The following is a 13,201-nucleotide window of genomic DNA, read 5'->3' on the forward strand; positions in this document are numbered from 1 at the left end:
ATGAGCACTGTGTCATTTTCAACTCACAAGATGAAACAAAATTCATCAAATTTTGATCCTGCAGGCTGAAAAAAATAGAACACGGGGACATATTTAGTGAGGCCAATATGAAGAGCTTCTCTTTATCTGTCTTGTATCTTCTGTGTCACCCTCAGAAACGCACACAGTATGAGTAGAGGCTCCTATCGATCCACCAGCTGATGCTTATCGGCTACATCCTCCTCTTTGACCATCCAGACCTGATAACATCTAGATAGACGCACAATCACACTTGGTCATCAGTGATATCACACAGGGTAATGCGACTCTAATGGAGACATGTGGGATGAAGAGCTCTAGAAGTGGTGCGAGTGGAGGTTTTTCTCCCAGTTGGCGTCTTTTACGAGGCTTGATTGCCTACTACAAAGTTGATCCGTACGACAAATCCAGACATGGCTCAAATAATATTGTAACATGTGTTATTGCCTGCCCCTACAACATGGAAGTTGTGTTTTTTTAGCATCATTTTAGCTATCGGCAGTTTTGCGGAACAACTCCTGGCCCAGTTGTAATAGAACTTCGCTAAGAGAGAACCCAATGCATTTTAGAGCTGATCTGCATCATGGGCAGGATACACCAATCATTGTTTTATTGTGTTAATGTTAAGCCCCAAGGACCCCCTCGGCGGGTCCTTTTTTTCTTCTTCTTCACAACACTGTGTCTCAGGGGATTTTCATATTTAAGAACCTATTAATGTGTTATACCAGATTAACGGGAATAATCTCAGCTAACTGACGATACAAACCATTTTTACCAAAACAAAACACAAGTCTCATAAGAAGCATCTAAATGACCCCTGAGCGAAAAATGCTAACACACTTTGGCACAGAACTCAAGATAAAAGATACCCTTATTACTAGTTATCGTAGCTGCACTTACAAGATATCCGATTAAAGCTGAGGTTCCACAGATTATTTAGGTATATATATCAACACTGAGTGATCCTAACTCGCGACAGGGGAAGCAAATACAGACATCACAACAAGTACCTTTACGGAGCTTTTACGGGAGATCCTGTCAATCTGGTCAAAAGACTGATTAAATGGCATTACAACGAGAAAAAACGCAGCTGAATCGGTTAATCCATAGGTTGATAATGTTTCTGGGTAAGTTATCGCAGCTTCCGGTTTTGGCTATGCGGCAGTCTCACACACACACATTACCAAATAAGGAGTATGTGGGAGTTCCCCTCGATTCCATTGGCTCTGACGGTTAGAAAGAGATGTCAATCAGCAAAATCGAGCAAGGGGGGCCAGAGATAGGTCAAATCCACCCAAATGACCCCAGAAGTGTTTGTTTTTTGCTAAATCTCTCTAAAAAGGTCAAATTTCACTTGTTTTGCATCAATCTTGATTCAGGGTACTTATTATATGTTGTCGTTTGGATTCCTAAAGCTTTTAGTCTACCATCCCGTCATTTAAGGGTGGTTTTCAATATAAGTAAAACAATTTTTTTGGAAGGACACAATCATTTACATTTTTTTAAGTGTTCAATCTGAATTTACTTTAAAATAAAAACATCTATATTGATTCTGACACTTCTACATCCAACTCACAGGTGTAACCTTGCTTTGAGAAAAAAGATTATTAATTTAACCCTTTTTAGAAGGGAAGATATGGTCATTTGTTCTGGGAATGTCATTTTCGAGCCTGAGACCTGAAAAACAGGCTCGGGGTTTAACAGGTTTTAACCTTGTTTGATAGGGCAAGGCCTTTGAAGACTCTTCTGTCCTCCGCATGTCCCACTACTTTTGATTTTCCAGTTTTAAGTGACATGTGGTCACGGTTTTGTAAGACACAAACTGATCCTAATAGCGTTGTTTCTGGACCCATGTTTTGGAGCTTTTTTGGTAATTAAGCTTAAATGACCAACTGTACAACCTGGTTTAAAGCCAATACAAACCTTACAATGTCATGGTGCATGCTTTTTTAAACAGTGCTGCCACTGTAAGCAGTTTAACAGAAATACAACTGAATACAAATATATATTCTCTTTTATATATAGCATACATGATCCGTAACAGTCCTGGATAAGGTTTTATGTAATCTCTTCTTTACAAGAAAATATATAGAGCAATCACATGTATTTAGTGCAGAGGAAGGAATACATTTGAAGACTTTGGTTTATTTGGAATTACAGAACACCAACTGTATTAGAATGAAAATGGCAAGTACTACAATAAGAGTACCACCCTCAGAAATATCAATGTTCGATTGTCAAAGGTCGCAAAAATCAAAACTCAGATGTTCTAAGTAACCCAATATTTAATCAATATCTGAACCAGAGAGCCTTTCATTTAATGAGCCTCTCTCAAAGGTTTGATAAAGGCCAAGAGGTCCTGCATTGCTGACACAGGAGGAACAGTGAACATGTACTGAACCAGTCTGCGAGTCGCACATAATCCACACATCAAACATTATTATTCGGCAGCAGCAAGGCCCACAAGAGTGTCGTAGCAAAACCTGGCTTCTGTGCTGACGGATATCAATTTGTGTCTAGCCTTCATGTGACCTCTCTTTTTACATAAAGACAACTACAGTATTGAGTGCATTGGCAGCCACTAGGGAGTGTTTCTTATTGTATAGCATGTAGGAGCTGGAGTTCATTACTTGATAAAGCTCTCTCCTTTTGACATTCTTTTCTAGGGGCTTATATAAGAGAGGCCCTGAGAGATAAGAAATAGTTGTTGATGAAGAGTAAAATAAATGGACTTAGATGAAATATGTGTCTGAATGGGAGAAAATGGTTGAGTAGATGTATATAGATACAGCTTTATGACCTGTCTGTGGGTTGATTGAATGGAGGGATCTGTTGGGATTACTAGCACTGCACGTTATTGTGGAGTTTCCTGGTGTGTGTGTGTGAGTGTGTGTGTATGTGTGTGAGATATTCTCTAAAGGCATTACTATATTAGTGTCTTAAACCGAGACATTGCTCAACAGATTACTCTCTCTCTCTCTCTCCTGGGAGATGCGGTCATCATATCAGGTCATTTTGTGTGTGTGTGTGTGTGTGTGTGTGTGTGTGTGTGTGTGTGTGTGTGTGTGTGTGTGTGTGTGTGTGTGTGTGTGTGTGTGTGTGTGTGTGTGTGTGTGTGTGTGTGTGTGTGTGTGTGTGTGTGTGTGTGTGTGTGTGTGTGTGTGTGTGTGTGTGTGTGTGTGTGTGTGTGTGTGTGTGTGTGTGTGTGTGTGTGTGTGTGTGTGTGTGTGTGTGTGTGTGTGTGTGTGTGTGTGTGTGTGTGTGTGTGTGTAACAGCCCTGGTCGATGGGGTCTTGCCCCCTCCTTTCGGAAATGGTTCATTGGACTGTAACGTTAATCTGTGGGGACCCTCTATACTGTGGTGACCCCCCCCACTGGCACTCACACACACATAGACAAACACACACAGACTCCCTCATCCATCATACTCGGAGTCTGTCAGCGCCTCGCCTCATGGGTGACCGCCGTCAGCCAATCATAGCTCTCGCCTCATCTCTGACATCACCGTACATATGATGTCTCCATCGCTATAGAAAGTAATTAGAAGTGTATAATATAATGACTTAAGGTGTGGCAGAGCTAAATATAATTTAAGTAAATGTCAGGGGTTTTTTCTGTCTTTCATCTCAGCAAAGCCAAAGTGTCAATATCATTCAACTTCATTAACTTACACTCCTGCCTACACATATTTGTTTTCATTATCCCTTCACAAACTCGTCTATCACATCATGTTCCAGCAGCCAAAAAAAAAAAAGGAAGCGACAGAGGAGAGGAAAAGTGAAGATGAAAAAGCAGTAGCGGGAGTTTAAGGATGCAGGCATATTCCAAGCTAGATAAATAGCAGAGCAAATAGAAAGCAGAGGGTGGGAGGGATGATCAGATCATAGAGGTTAGAAAGATGTATGTAGAAACTGAAGAGCGGAGCAGAGAACAGACCAGGGCTCTTGACTAACTTTTCTTCCCATCCTCCCGGAACCGTCCCGAAATACAATCTAAGCCGTCCCGAAATTAATGTGGACCGTCCCGAATTTAAAATGTTAGTTTTTCTACATTATCATTAGTTAAAATCATTCAAAGTGACCTTTAACATGAATAAAACATCATACAAATCATTAGATGATAATTCATCAACCTTTTTATTTGAGTAAATCATTCAATCACATAAACAAAGGCCAAATATATTTAAACAAACACACAAATGAGAAAATTACTCTAATATTGAATCCAATCAAGTCCCATCCAATTAACAAAAACAATCCAACACTCTCCTGAAGACAGAACCCAGAGTAACCACTAACCAGGATGACAGTCTGTAACACAGTCAGGAGACCTTTACAAACGGCCCCGCCCCCTCGCACACAGACGGGAGAGAGAGATCTCGTCTGGATTGGAAAGCTCGAAAATGCATCATAGACGCATGTTGTAGTCTTATTGCATATTAGAAACGGAGTTGGTGAAACTAAAACTGCAAATGCGATATAATGTGTATGTAGCAATAATACATATAACATATATTTTTTAAATGTCTCCAGTACCGATAAAAAGTCCGATAACGTCGGAGCTTAACGTTACCACTGTCTTTAATAATTCCGGCCCGTTTAATACCGGGGCTCGGTACCCATCCCATACATGGGGAGAGACGCAGCATATTGCTAAGGACTAAATACGATGGAGAGTTCTCTTCTCAGCCTTATTACCCATAGGGGATGAAGAGGAGTAAGTAAATAAAGAGGCCGGCGCTCCAGGGTCTGGTTCTGCTGTGCGTTTTTGTGATGTAACGGTAAAACATTTCAGAATTCCTCCGCGGGATGCCATTGTACATCACTCAACCCGCGAAATACACACACTCACTCAGTACATAGCTAGACCTGCGAATTTGTGGGCCAGGAATTCGCGGGCACAGCCAGCTGGGCGGCTGGCTGACAGCCAGCTGCACAGCTGTAGCTACATGTGTGTGTATTTCGCGGGTTTCTAAATGTTTTGTGCGTGTGTGTTTATGTAGACAAGGAGGTTTAATATGCTACACAAAACGTGCAGTCGGTTTCATTTTCATCGCCATTTGTAGTAGAGTTAGCAGGGTATTTTTATTTTAACTCTCGTCCCAAATTCGTCCCAAAATTATTTTTTATCCTCCCCGACACTATTTTTTTCGGCCCCGGGACGACGGGACGTCCTTAAGCTCGAGCCCTGGAACAGACAGGTTATAATAAGCACTCCATGGAATGAAATCAAGTCGAATGTGGTTTGAGACTGCTGGTTCATGTTAAACCTTGTGTTTGTGATTATACAGCAGTGTATAGATGTACATCATGTACACATACAGTACACTCCCTGACATCTGAGAGTCCTAAATAAGCCCAAACTCTGCATTTTAGAAAAAACGTTATTTCGCATTTCCTTAGACTGGTCTCAAGCGAACTTGACCAATAACTTGATTTGAACCGTTTATTTCTGTACCGTTTTAATATCTCGTTTGACTAAGTCTTAGTTATGCAATTGATTCCACCCACGCTATGTGAACTACTTTCTGCTAACAACATCAGAATGCGATGAGTTACGTTTTAATAATGGGAAATTGTGCTACCTTTCATCCGTAAGTGAAGGCGCAAAATTATGATTATGCATGTCCAAAATCTAGTGTAGATAACATTAGGTTACATATACTTTATTGATCACACTTTGAGATTCTTCTCTTCTGCTCACTATTGAGTGCGCTGTTGATTATAAAGGGTATGGCAAATTAGCAAGGGATTGATTTTGGACAGAGCCATGGTGTGGCTAAAGGGGTCTTTCATTAAGCTCTTAACTGGAGTATAACCTACTTAATATCACAGTTGACAACATTGCTCTAAAGTCAGCTCAGTCTGAAGATTCCATTTGAAAGACTTGTCTGTATTTGGACTGAAAATCATACCAACCAAACCAATCACACTCGGACACGGACATTGCTTCACAAAGAAGAGTTGCGAGGAGAGTTGACCTGTTTGGATTACGGATAAAGTAGACATTGTCCAATTATCTTTTCAAAGTAGCCACCATATGAATAAACCCATTGAGGATATATCACTCGGTTCACAACGATGTAGCCTCGGGGCCCTGAGAGAGACCTGGAGACTCTACACGGGCAATATTGAAGACAAACTAATTCTTACCTCCAAACCTTTGATCACAGTGCCTGTGTATTTGGCCTTAAGGCTAGTGTTAAACACTCCTCAGGCCTAACACTGCACTGGCTTACTGCACAGAGCCAGAGGGCAAGGTGTGTGTGTGTGTGTGTGTGTGTGTGTGTGTGTGTGTGTGTGTGTGTGTGTGTGTGTGTGTGTGTGTGTGTGTGTGTGTGTGTGTGTGTGTGTGTGTGTGTGTGTGTGTGTGTGTGTGTGTGTGTGTGTGTGTGTGTGGTGTGTGTGTGTGTGTGTGTGTGTGTGTGTGTGTGTGTGTGTGTGTGTGTGTGTGTGTGTGTCTCTCGGGTCAATCCGTCTAGATGTTAAATGATGTGTGTGTCTGTGTTGCTCGTCAGGGAAGTAGTTTGGATCACATCAGCATATGTATGACTCCCATGTTCCGGGGCTCCACCCCTGCCTCAGTCTGCTGGGAACTCCCCCTCCTCATCTCTCATCCCCCACTTTAATAAGCAAGTGTATGGCTCCCAAGACTTCACCTTTTCTCCTCTTCTTCTTTCCAGTCGCTTCAACTCTCCTCTCACTTTTTGTAGCCGATAGTTTATCTCGGCTCACCGCTCTGCATCATGTCTCCCTTCTCAACAAGTGTATCTCAAAAAGCGTCGTCGTTGGGAAGTGTCCATGAAGGAGTGGATTTGTTCATTATAAAAACAATACAGCATCTTGGATGAGAATTAAAAAGTGTACATAAATGAATTTCAAATTGTTTTCCTTTACAATAACTGGGAAGCACTTCTTAGACAGTTGTTTTTCAGGGAAAGAAGATGCCGCTCATTTGACTTCCTGGATGACACATAGGCTGCTAAACAGGGCGACAACACGAGAGAAAAGAAAAGGAGAATGTAGAAAAAATGAAGCGAGAGGAAGAAAGAAGAGAGCACAGAAAGCCAGGGATTAGGGGAATCCCCCAGGTAGACAGATTGTTGTGACTCATTGTGTCGAACTGCTCCACTATCTGATGCAGACTCAGCTCTGACACCTGTCCCCACTCCTAATGAAACAGCTCCCACAATCCTCTGCTCCACGATCTTTTGTTCCTTCCCTCCCTCTACTGTGTGTGTGTGTGTGTGTGTGTGTGTGTGTGTGTGTGTGTGTGTGTGTGTGTGTGTGTGTGTGTGTGTGTGTGTGGTGTGTGTGTGTGTGTGTGTGTGTGTGTGTGTGTGTGTGTGTGTGTGTGTGTGTGTGTGTGTGTGTGTGTGTGTGTGTGTGTGTGTGTGTGTGTGTGTGTGTGTGTGTGTGTGTGTGTGTGTGTGTGTGTGTGTGTGTGTGTGTGTTACCCACTCTTTTCCCTTCATGTGTCTGCGTGATTGTCTTTGTACTGTATACATGTGTGGGGAAGCCTTTGTATATGTGTATTATCGTGCTCCTCAGAGGAATGTGACGCCGGGCTTTTTATCCTGACTCTGATGCATCAGTAATAAGGAACGTGTGTGTGTGTGTGTGTGTGTGTGTGTGTGTGTGTGTGTGTGTGTGTGTGTGTGTGTGTGTGTGTGTGTGTGTGTGTGTGTGTGTGTGTGTGTGTGTGTGTGTGTGTGTGTGTGTGTGTGTGTGTGTGTGTGTGTGTGTGTCAGAGCACATAATGCAGTGGGGAGCAGAATGTGCAGCAGAGAGGCACAGATGTGAAGTGGTCTCATTGTGTGTGGCAGGACTTCCATGCCACATTTGCAGCAGATGCTTGAGCCAGTCCCTCCAACATTAACATAGACTATACTTCAGACTGGATACTCCACCACTTGTCACGGTATCCACACACACACACTCTTTTTTTCCCATGTTCCCTTTCCGGGCTTCTTTAGCCCTGTTTTCCAATTTGATTAGAGGCTAGAAGCAGTTCATTAGCGGCCTGTCGCCATCTGTGAATACTTTAAACTTTAACTGTCAGCCTCACTAATTGACAATCTGCTTTGCTGGCATTGATTTGATCTCCTCTCTGTCTCTCTTTCATCACTTCTTTCCTCCTGCTTCCTTTCCTATTACTGCTCTCTTACTACTACACAGCCACATTCATATCATGTTGGATTATCTGTTGTTTTGTGCTGCCAACTGGGAAACACCTGTTCATCCCAACCATACTGATAATTACAAGTAGTAGTTTGCGTATTGCTCAACTTTCCTAATGTGGGCGGGACAGAAATATACCTTTTTAAAATGACAATGAATATTGTCTTTAACTTAAGAATAGTTTGAAGGTGTGTTGCTAATGTCACATGTTTTGGCCACTAGGGGGCAGCAGAAACAATTGGAAAACGCAACACTGACATATTAGAATCTAATTATCTCCTTACCTCATTTGGAAAAGAGCCAGAACAAAGCTCTTAAAATTAATTAGCAAGTAGCTCAATGCTATACTGGTTTGATGCTACTATTGCCACACTTCCAATTACACTTAGTTATTTGATCCGTCTTTGATTCTAAACAATGATAAGATACAAAGGGAAATTATAGAACCTGGATTTTTTTTTCTCCTTTCAGAGAGTATATCAATCCTGCATCTCTATGGAAAGAAACATGGATAGGGGGCAACACAAACATATTTAGTGCAGTATTACAAAGTTAAAATGACACAAATCATAAAAAAGATTGAATTTGTCCACCAAACAATGAGGTGAAAGGGGGCTCCACATGCTTAACATTGAACAATTGATGTCCTCTCGTCTCTGCTACATTTAAACAGCCTGCACTTATCAAAGTTTCACAGGTGTTTGGTCACCTGACTGTTGGATTGACAGTAACTTACTAGCTACTTGAACTGACAGAAGTGTTGCATTGCAAATCAATCCTGAGAAGAGTGTATAGAAGCCACAAATCAATCATTCAAATGTCCATCATTTTGGCCATTCAAATGTTTGGCAATTTGGTGATTTTTAACAGAAAACAAGCCTTTAAGTTTAAACCCATCAGCGATCGTTGAGGTTCAGAGAGTTTGAAGATTTGACTTGATCTTATTTTCTGTATCAGAAAGTTATCGTCTTCTGTATCGTCTTAGATCTTAAAATATACTTCATTAGAGATGAAAAACACTTTTTAGAATGCTCCCTGTGTCTTATCTCCAAATATTCACATCTTTGACTTTTCCACCCTGCACCTCCCATATGGCGTGACTGCTCTCTGGCTGTGGGAGTGGGCTGTAGGGTGGTGAGGGGAGCAGAGGGGTCTCTCAGTGCCATTACGTCCAAACCCCTATCTCCCCTCTGCATCCTCTCAGCCATTCCCAGGCCAATCTGCAAGTCATTACCGATGCTCCATTAGACAGTGCCTCTGCACCGAGCACGCTCAAATTGAGATTACTCTGCAGAGTGCTAGGCTGCTGCTGCTGCGCTTTTTACTTTGGATATAAATTCCTGATTAAATACAATGCAGCTCCCACGGATTTATCATTGCAGATGCAAACATTTGCTATCCTAATGGGGAAATTACAGTTTGCCTAATGGTGCTTTAAGTCGAATTCAACCCAATTTACAAATTCTAGTTTGGTATTTGTACGGCCTTTATGATTGTTTACAGCATCTCCAGATGAATACCAAACACACATTAGTGGATATAACTTGTTGAGTGGTAATTAAATTATATTTGCGAAGCCCTTTCTGAACCACTTACAGGGTAAAATGTAATCAAGTCACCGCCTCCTTTTAGTCTTAAATAGGCTCGTGTTAATTGTCTACAAATGTAACATCCCAAAGTTCCCTCCAGGGGGAGTTCCTCTCCCGCACACTCCCCCCAGCTAACCAATCAGAACAGACTGGGCTCTGGTTTCAGACAGAGGGTGAAAAGAGGTGCTGCAGCACAGGCAGTATGAGAAAATAAAGCGCTTTTTGAACATTAAAGCACGGAGACATGTCCCAGTGGAGACACTAATACACATTAGCATAATAGCTCCCCTTCAAAAAAAACATTATTCTACAATGACTCAAGTCAATTGTTCTAATTATATATTATTTATCAATAATAAATGTGTGAAATCAATAGGGAGAGAGTTCCATAGTGTTGGAGCATGGATTGTCGAAAGCTAAATGTCGTTTTCTGATTTACTTTGGGATGAGAAAACGCTTAGAGGACTCAGTTATTTTCCTTCAATTAACATGGTGCAAAGCTTCTGTTGTTGCCACATTTGTATTGATTGAGGGGCATCAAGAAAGCGCTGAATGGAAGCGCTGACCCCTCACTCATCCCCCCCTCTAATCCCTCAGACTGTAGCTGTTTTACAACACTGCACAGTAGACTTAACACCGCTGCCTCAGGCTCTCATCTTTTTGTACAGGAACAAAGAATTAGAATATACTTTAGTGAATTCATTTAGGCAAAACTGCCTCGTTAATACTGGGAAGGGTTTGATTCCAAAATGGCTTGTACTCGTTTTGACAAGTAATGCCACGTTCAATATTCAGTTGTTCACAAAGAAGACGAGTTGATCCTCAGGAGTGTTGATCATGTGTAAGTGGAGGCTTTAGGAAGCTTGATTCTTCCAACATGAGAACAAAGGTGCTCAAATTCATTTAGAAACTTGTAGTGTGATGTTCTTGGCAAGACAAATATTCAGAGGCTATTATGTGCATAAGGTTGTTCTGTAATGCCATGCTACACATTCAATAACTTGTCAGTACAAATAAATAGCCTTTTTTAATGTACAATATTGTAGAATGTGAGATTCAAAGTCATTTGATATCATATATAAAGTCTAGTAATATCATACTCATAATCGTTATAATCATAAAGAAAGTCTAATGGCTATAAAACAATTATGAAATGATGATAACACAGAATCCATGTCGAAATACACACAGCTCATATCCACAGACAATGCCTTGAAGCGGGCTGTACCCTTGTTAGTTTGTGATGTCACAATGATACTTATAGTGGTAACAGTGCTGTTACAGCAATGCTTTCTTAAAGAAACAGGCGCAAAACAAAACGTGTTTCAGACCCAGGGGTTAATAAGGATATTCAGGCACAGTGCATGTGAAAGTATTTTGATGCAACTAAAAATGAATAAACCTAAAAAGCAGAATGATATGCCCCTTTAATGTATGTTACAGTGAATATGACTGGTTTGAATGCAGATGTTACTCTTATAGAGCAGCATATACATTATGATAAATAGTCTTTTTCAAGGTACCTGATTTGTAAGCAGTTTTATTACATGGCTTAGTTGAATACTCAATTCTGATTGGTCAATTCAGAACACGTGACATGTTGTTAATCCAGAACAGACAGACCGCTGTCAAGGATTTATTGACCGTTGTTAAGGACGCTCACATCTGCAAAAAGAAGTTTTGGTCGATTTAACTGTATACAGTTTGGCTGAAAAGCAAACTGCATGCAAGACGTGTCGGGCTCCTGATCTGCCTGTCGGGTGTTCGCCTCGCTGCACATTATCCCTTAGCTATGTAAAGACTTTAAAATGATCAAAAAGCCCAATTCACTAACTGTGCCTGCTAACTGTGCCTTCCCACAGCCCTTTGCACTTCCTTAAGATTGTAATGTCACTACTTCATATATAAAATAAGATTGTGCTGTTGTATGTAAGTATGTCAAACTGGTTTATAGGAACCAAGAAGAAGATGCATAACACGCCCCTTTCTCTGTACTTTACCTGTGTAAGATCTGTATTCATCTGCATCCCACTGAGAACATCTGCTCTATTTTCTAGTCACGTCTCAATATCTTTATTCATATGTTTCTCATCTGCAGGAGTGCCCTCAGATCCTGCCCTCTACTCAGATCTATATCCCTGCTGGAGTCATGCGGCCCATCACCCTGCTGGCCCAGAACCTTCCTCAGCCTCAGTCTGGACAGAGGAACTACGAGTGCATCTTCCACATCCAGGGCAGCACACACAGCGTCCCCGCGCTCCGGTTCAACAGCAGCAGCATCCAGTGTCAGAAGACCACGGTAAGCCTCAAAGAAAACAACTCCACACTCCCTGAAATCCCCTGCAGTGTCTGTTGACTTGATAAATGTGGATTTATGTTGGCCAAGGGGCCTGCTATTGACTGATTACCATCTCAGCCAATCCTAAGCAAATATCCTACTGCTTTATCCAACCCCAGCTGTGTAATCTGGATCCATTCAGGACTGCATACTGGTTTAACCATTTGTAGACTTTGCAGACTGTTCGTGGCTGTGCGAGAGCAGCAGTAATAGACTTGAAGCCGAGGCGTATGGCCACAGGGACTGAGTGTCGCAAAGCCGCTCTCTCTTCATTCCCACCCTTCAATCCTGCGTCTCAGTCAAACTGTCACCGCTAATGGGGGGCGACCGTTTCAGCAAGATAATTTCCTCAGCCCCAATCAGGGCACGAAGCAGAGGGGAGGCATTTTAACGACACCAATTATGAGTTACTTAACGAGACATATGATTAACATGCACACCGCAGCTCTCGGCGATAGGTCCAACAGCGTTTTCCTCGCCGTTAAAAGCCATCAGGAGCCAGTGTGTGGCTCCGGCAGCCTTTCCTTCAGCCTGTCAAACACTTGTCAGGGGCCCCGGGTCATTTATCCGGCTGCCGCCTTACCGCTGATCTTTGCGGCTGCTCGCTGTTTTTGATCTCAGTCAAAGGGAAAGAATGAGCCTCGGCGTTGTGATCCTGGAAGTCGCTCTGTCTCTGATGTTGGATGGTGACACAAAAAGTAGCTCTGGGGCACAGTATTGAAGTTAAGTTCCAGATCGTGATGATGGCTCCTATGGTTCTTTTGTGTTTTGGAAAGGTAAATTGTGCAAATCATTCGCTTGTGTCTCTGTAATTGCTTCATGCAAGTGAGTGTTCTTTTAGATTTTTACTTTATGGGTTGTTATTAGCCGTGTTTGTCAGATTTCTCCTCAGTGACCTGACTACTTGAAAGCCTGTTGAATAGAGGGAAAGCTGCAAAGAACGTAATTGCTGATCATCAAGATGAATATGTGAATAATTTGGTCAAAGTTAGACTGCCAATTATTTTAAAGGAACTGTGGCTTATCATTTCATTCTCTGCTCCAGAGGATTTAAAAAAATATATATCCCAATGCCA

The 13,201-nt window shown here is 41.9% G+C and overlaps 1 protein-coding gene across 6 annotated transcripts in view; it reads left to right on the forward strand.

The window, feature by feature from the left end:
• The window catches only part of LOC117532877 (plexin-A1-like), a 294,410-nt gene that overhangs the window by 176,810 nt on the left and 104,399 nt on the right, over window positions 1-13,201 (forward strand). For 5 of the 6 annotated variants that reach the window (XM_034196449.1, XM_034196453.1, XM_034196451.1 and 2 more), the window contains exon 10: window positions 11,886-12,086. In XM_034196449.1, coding sequence (XP_034052340.1) covers window positions 11,886-12,086 — 201 coding nt within the window. Of the gene's footprint in view, window positions 1-7,768; window positions 7,867-11,885; window positions 12,087-13,201 lie in introns of those variants that run through there. The other variant, XM_034196454.1, reaches the window with a different exon arrangement.

Source organism: Gymnodraco acuticeps, unplaced genomic scaffold (assembly GCF_902827175.1).
Source record: "Gymnodraco acuticeps unplaced genomic scaffold, fGymAcu1.1, whole genome shotgun sequence".
Classification (NCBI taxonomy): Eukaryota; Metazoa; Chordata; class Actinopteri; order Perciformes; family Bathydraconidae; genus Gymnodraco; species Gymnodraco acuticeps.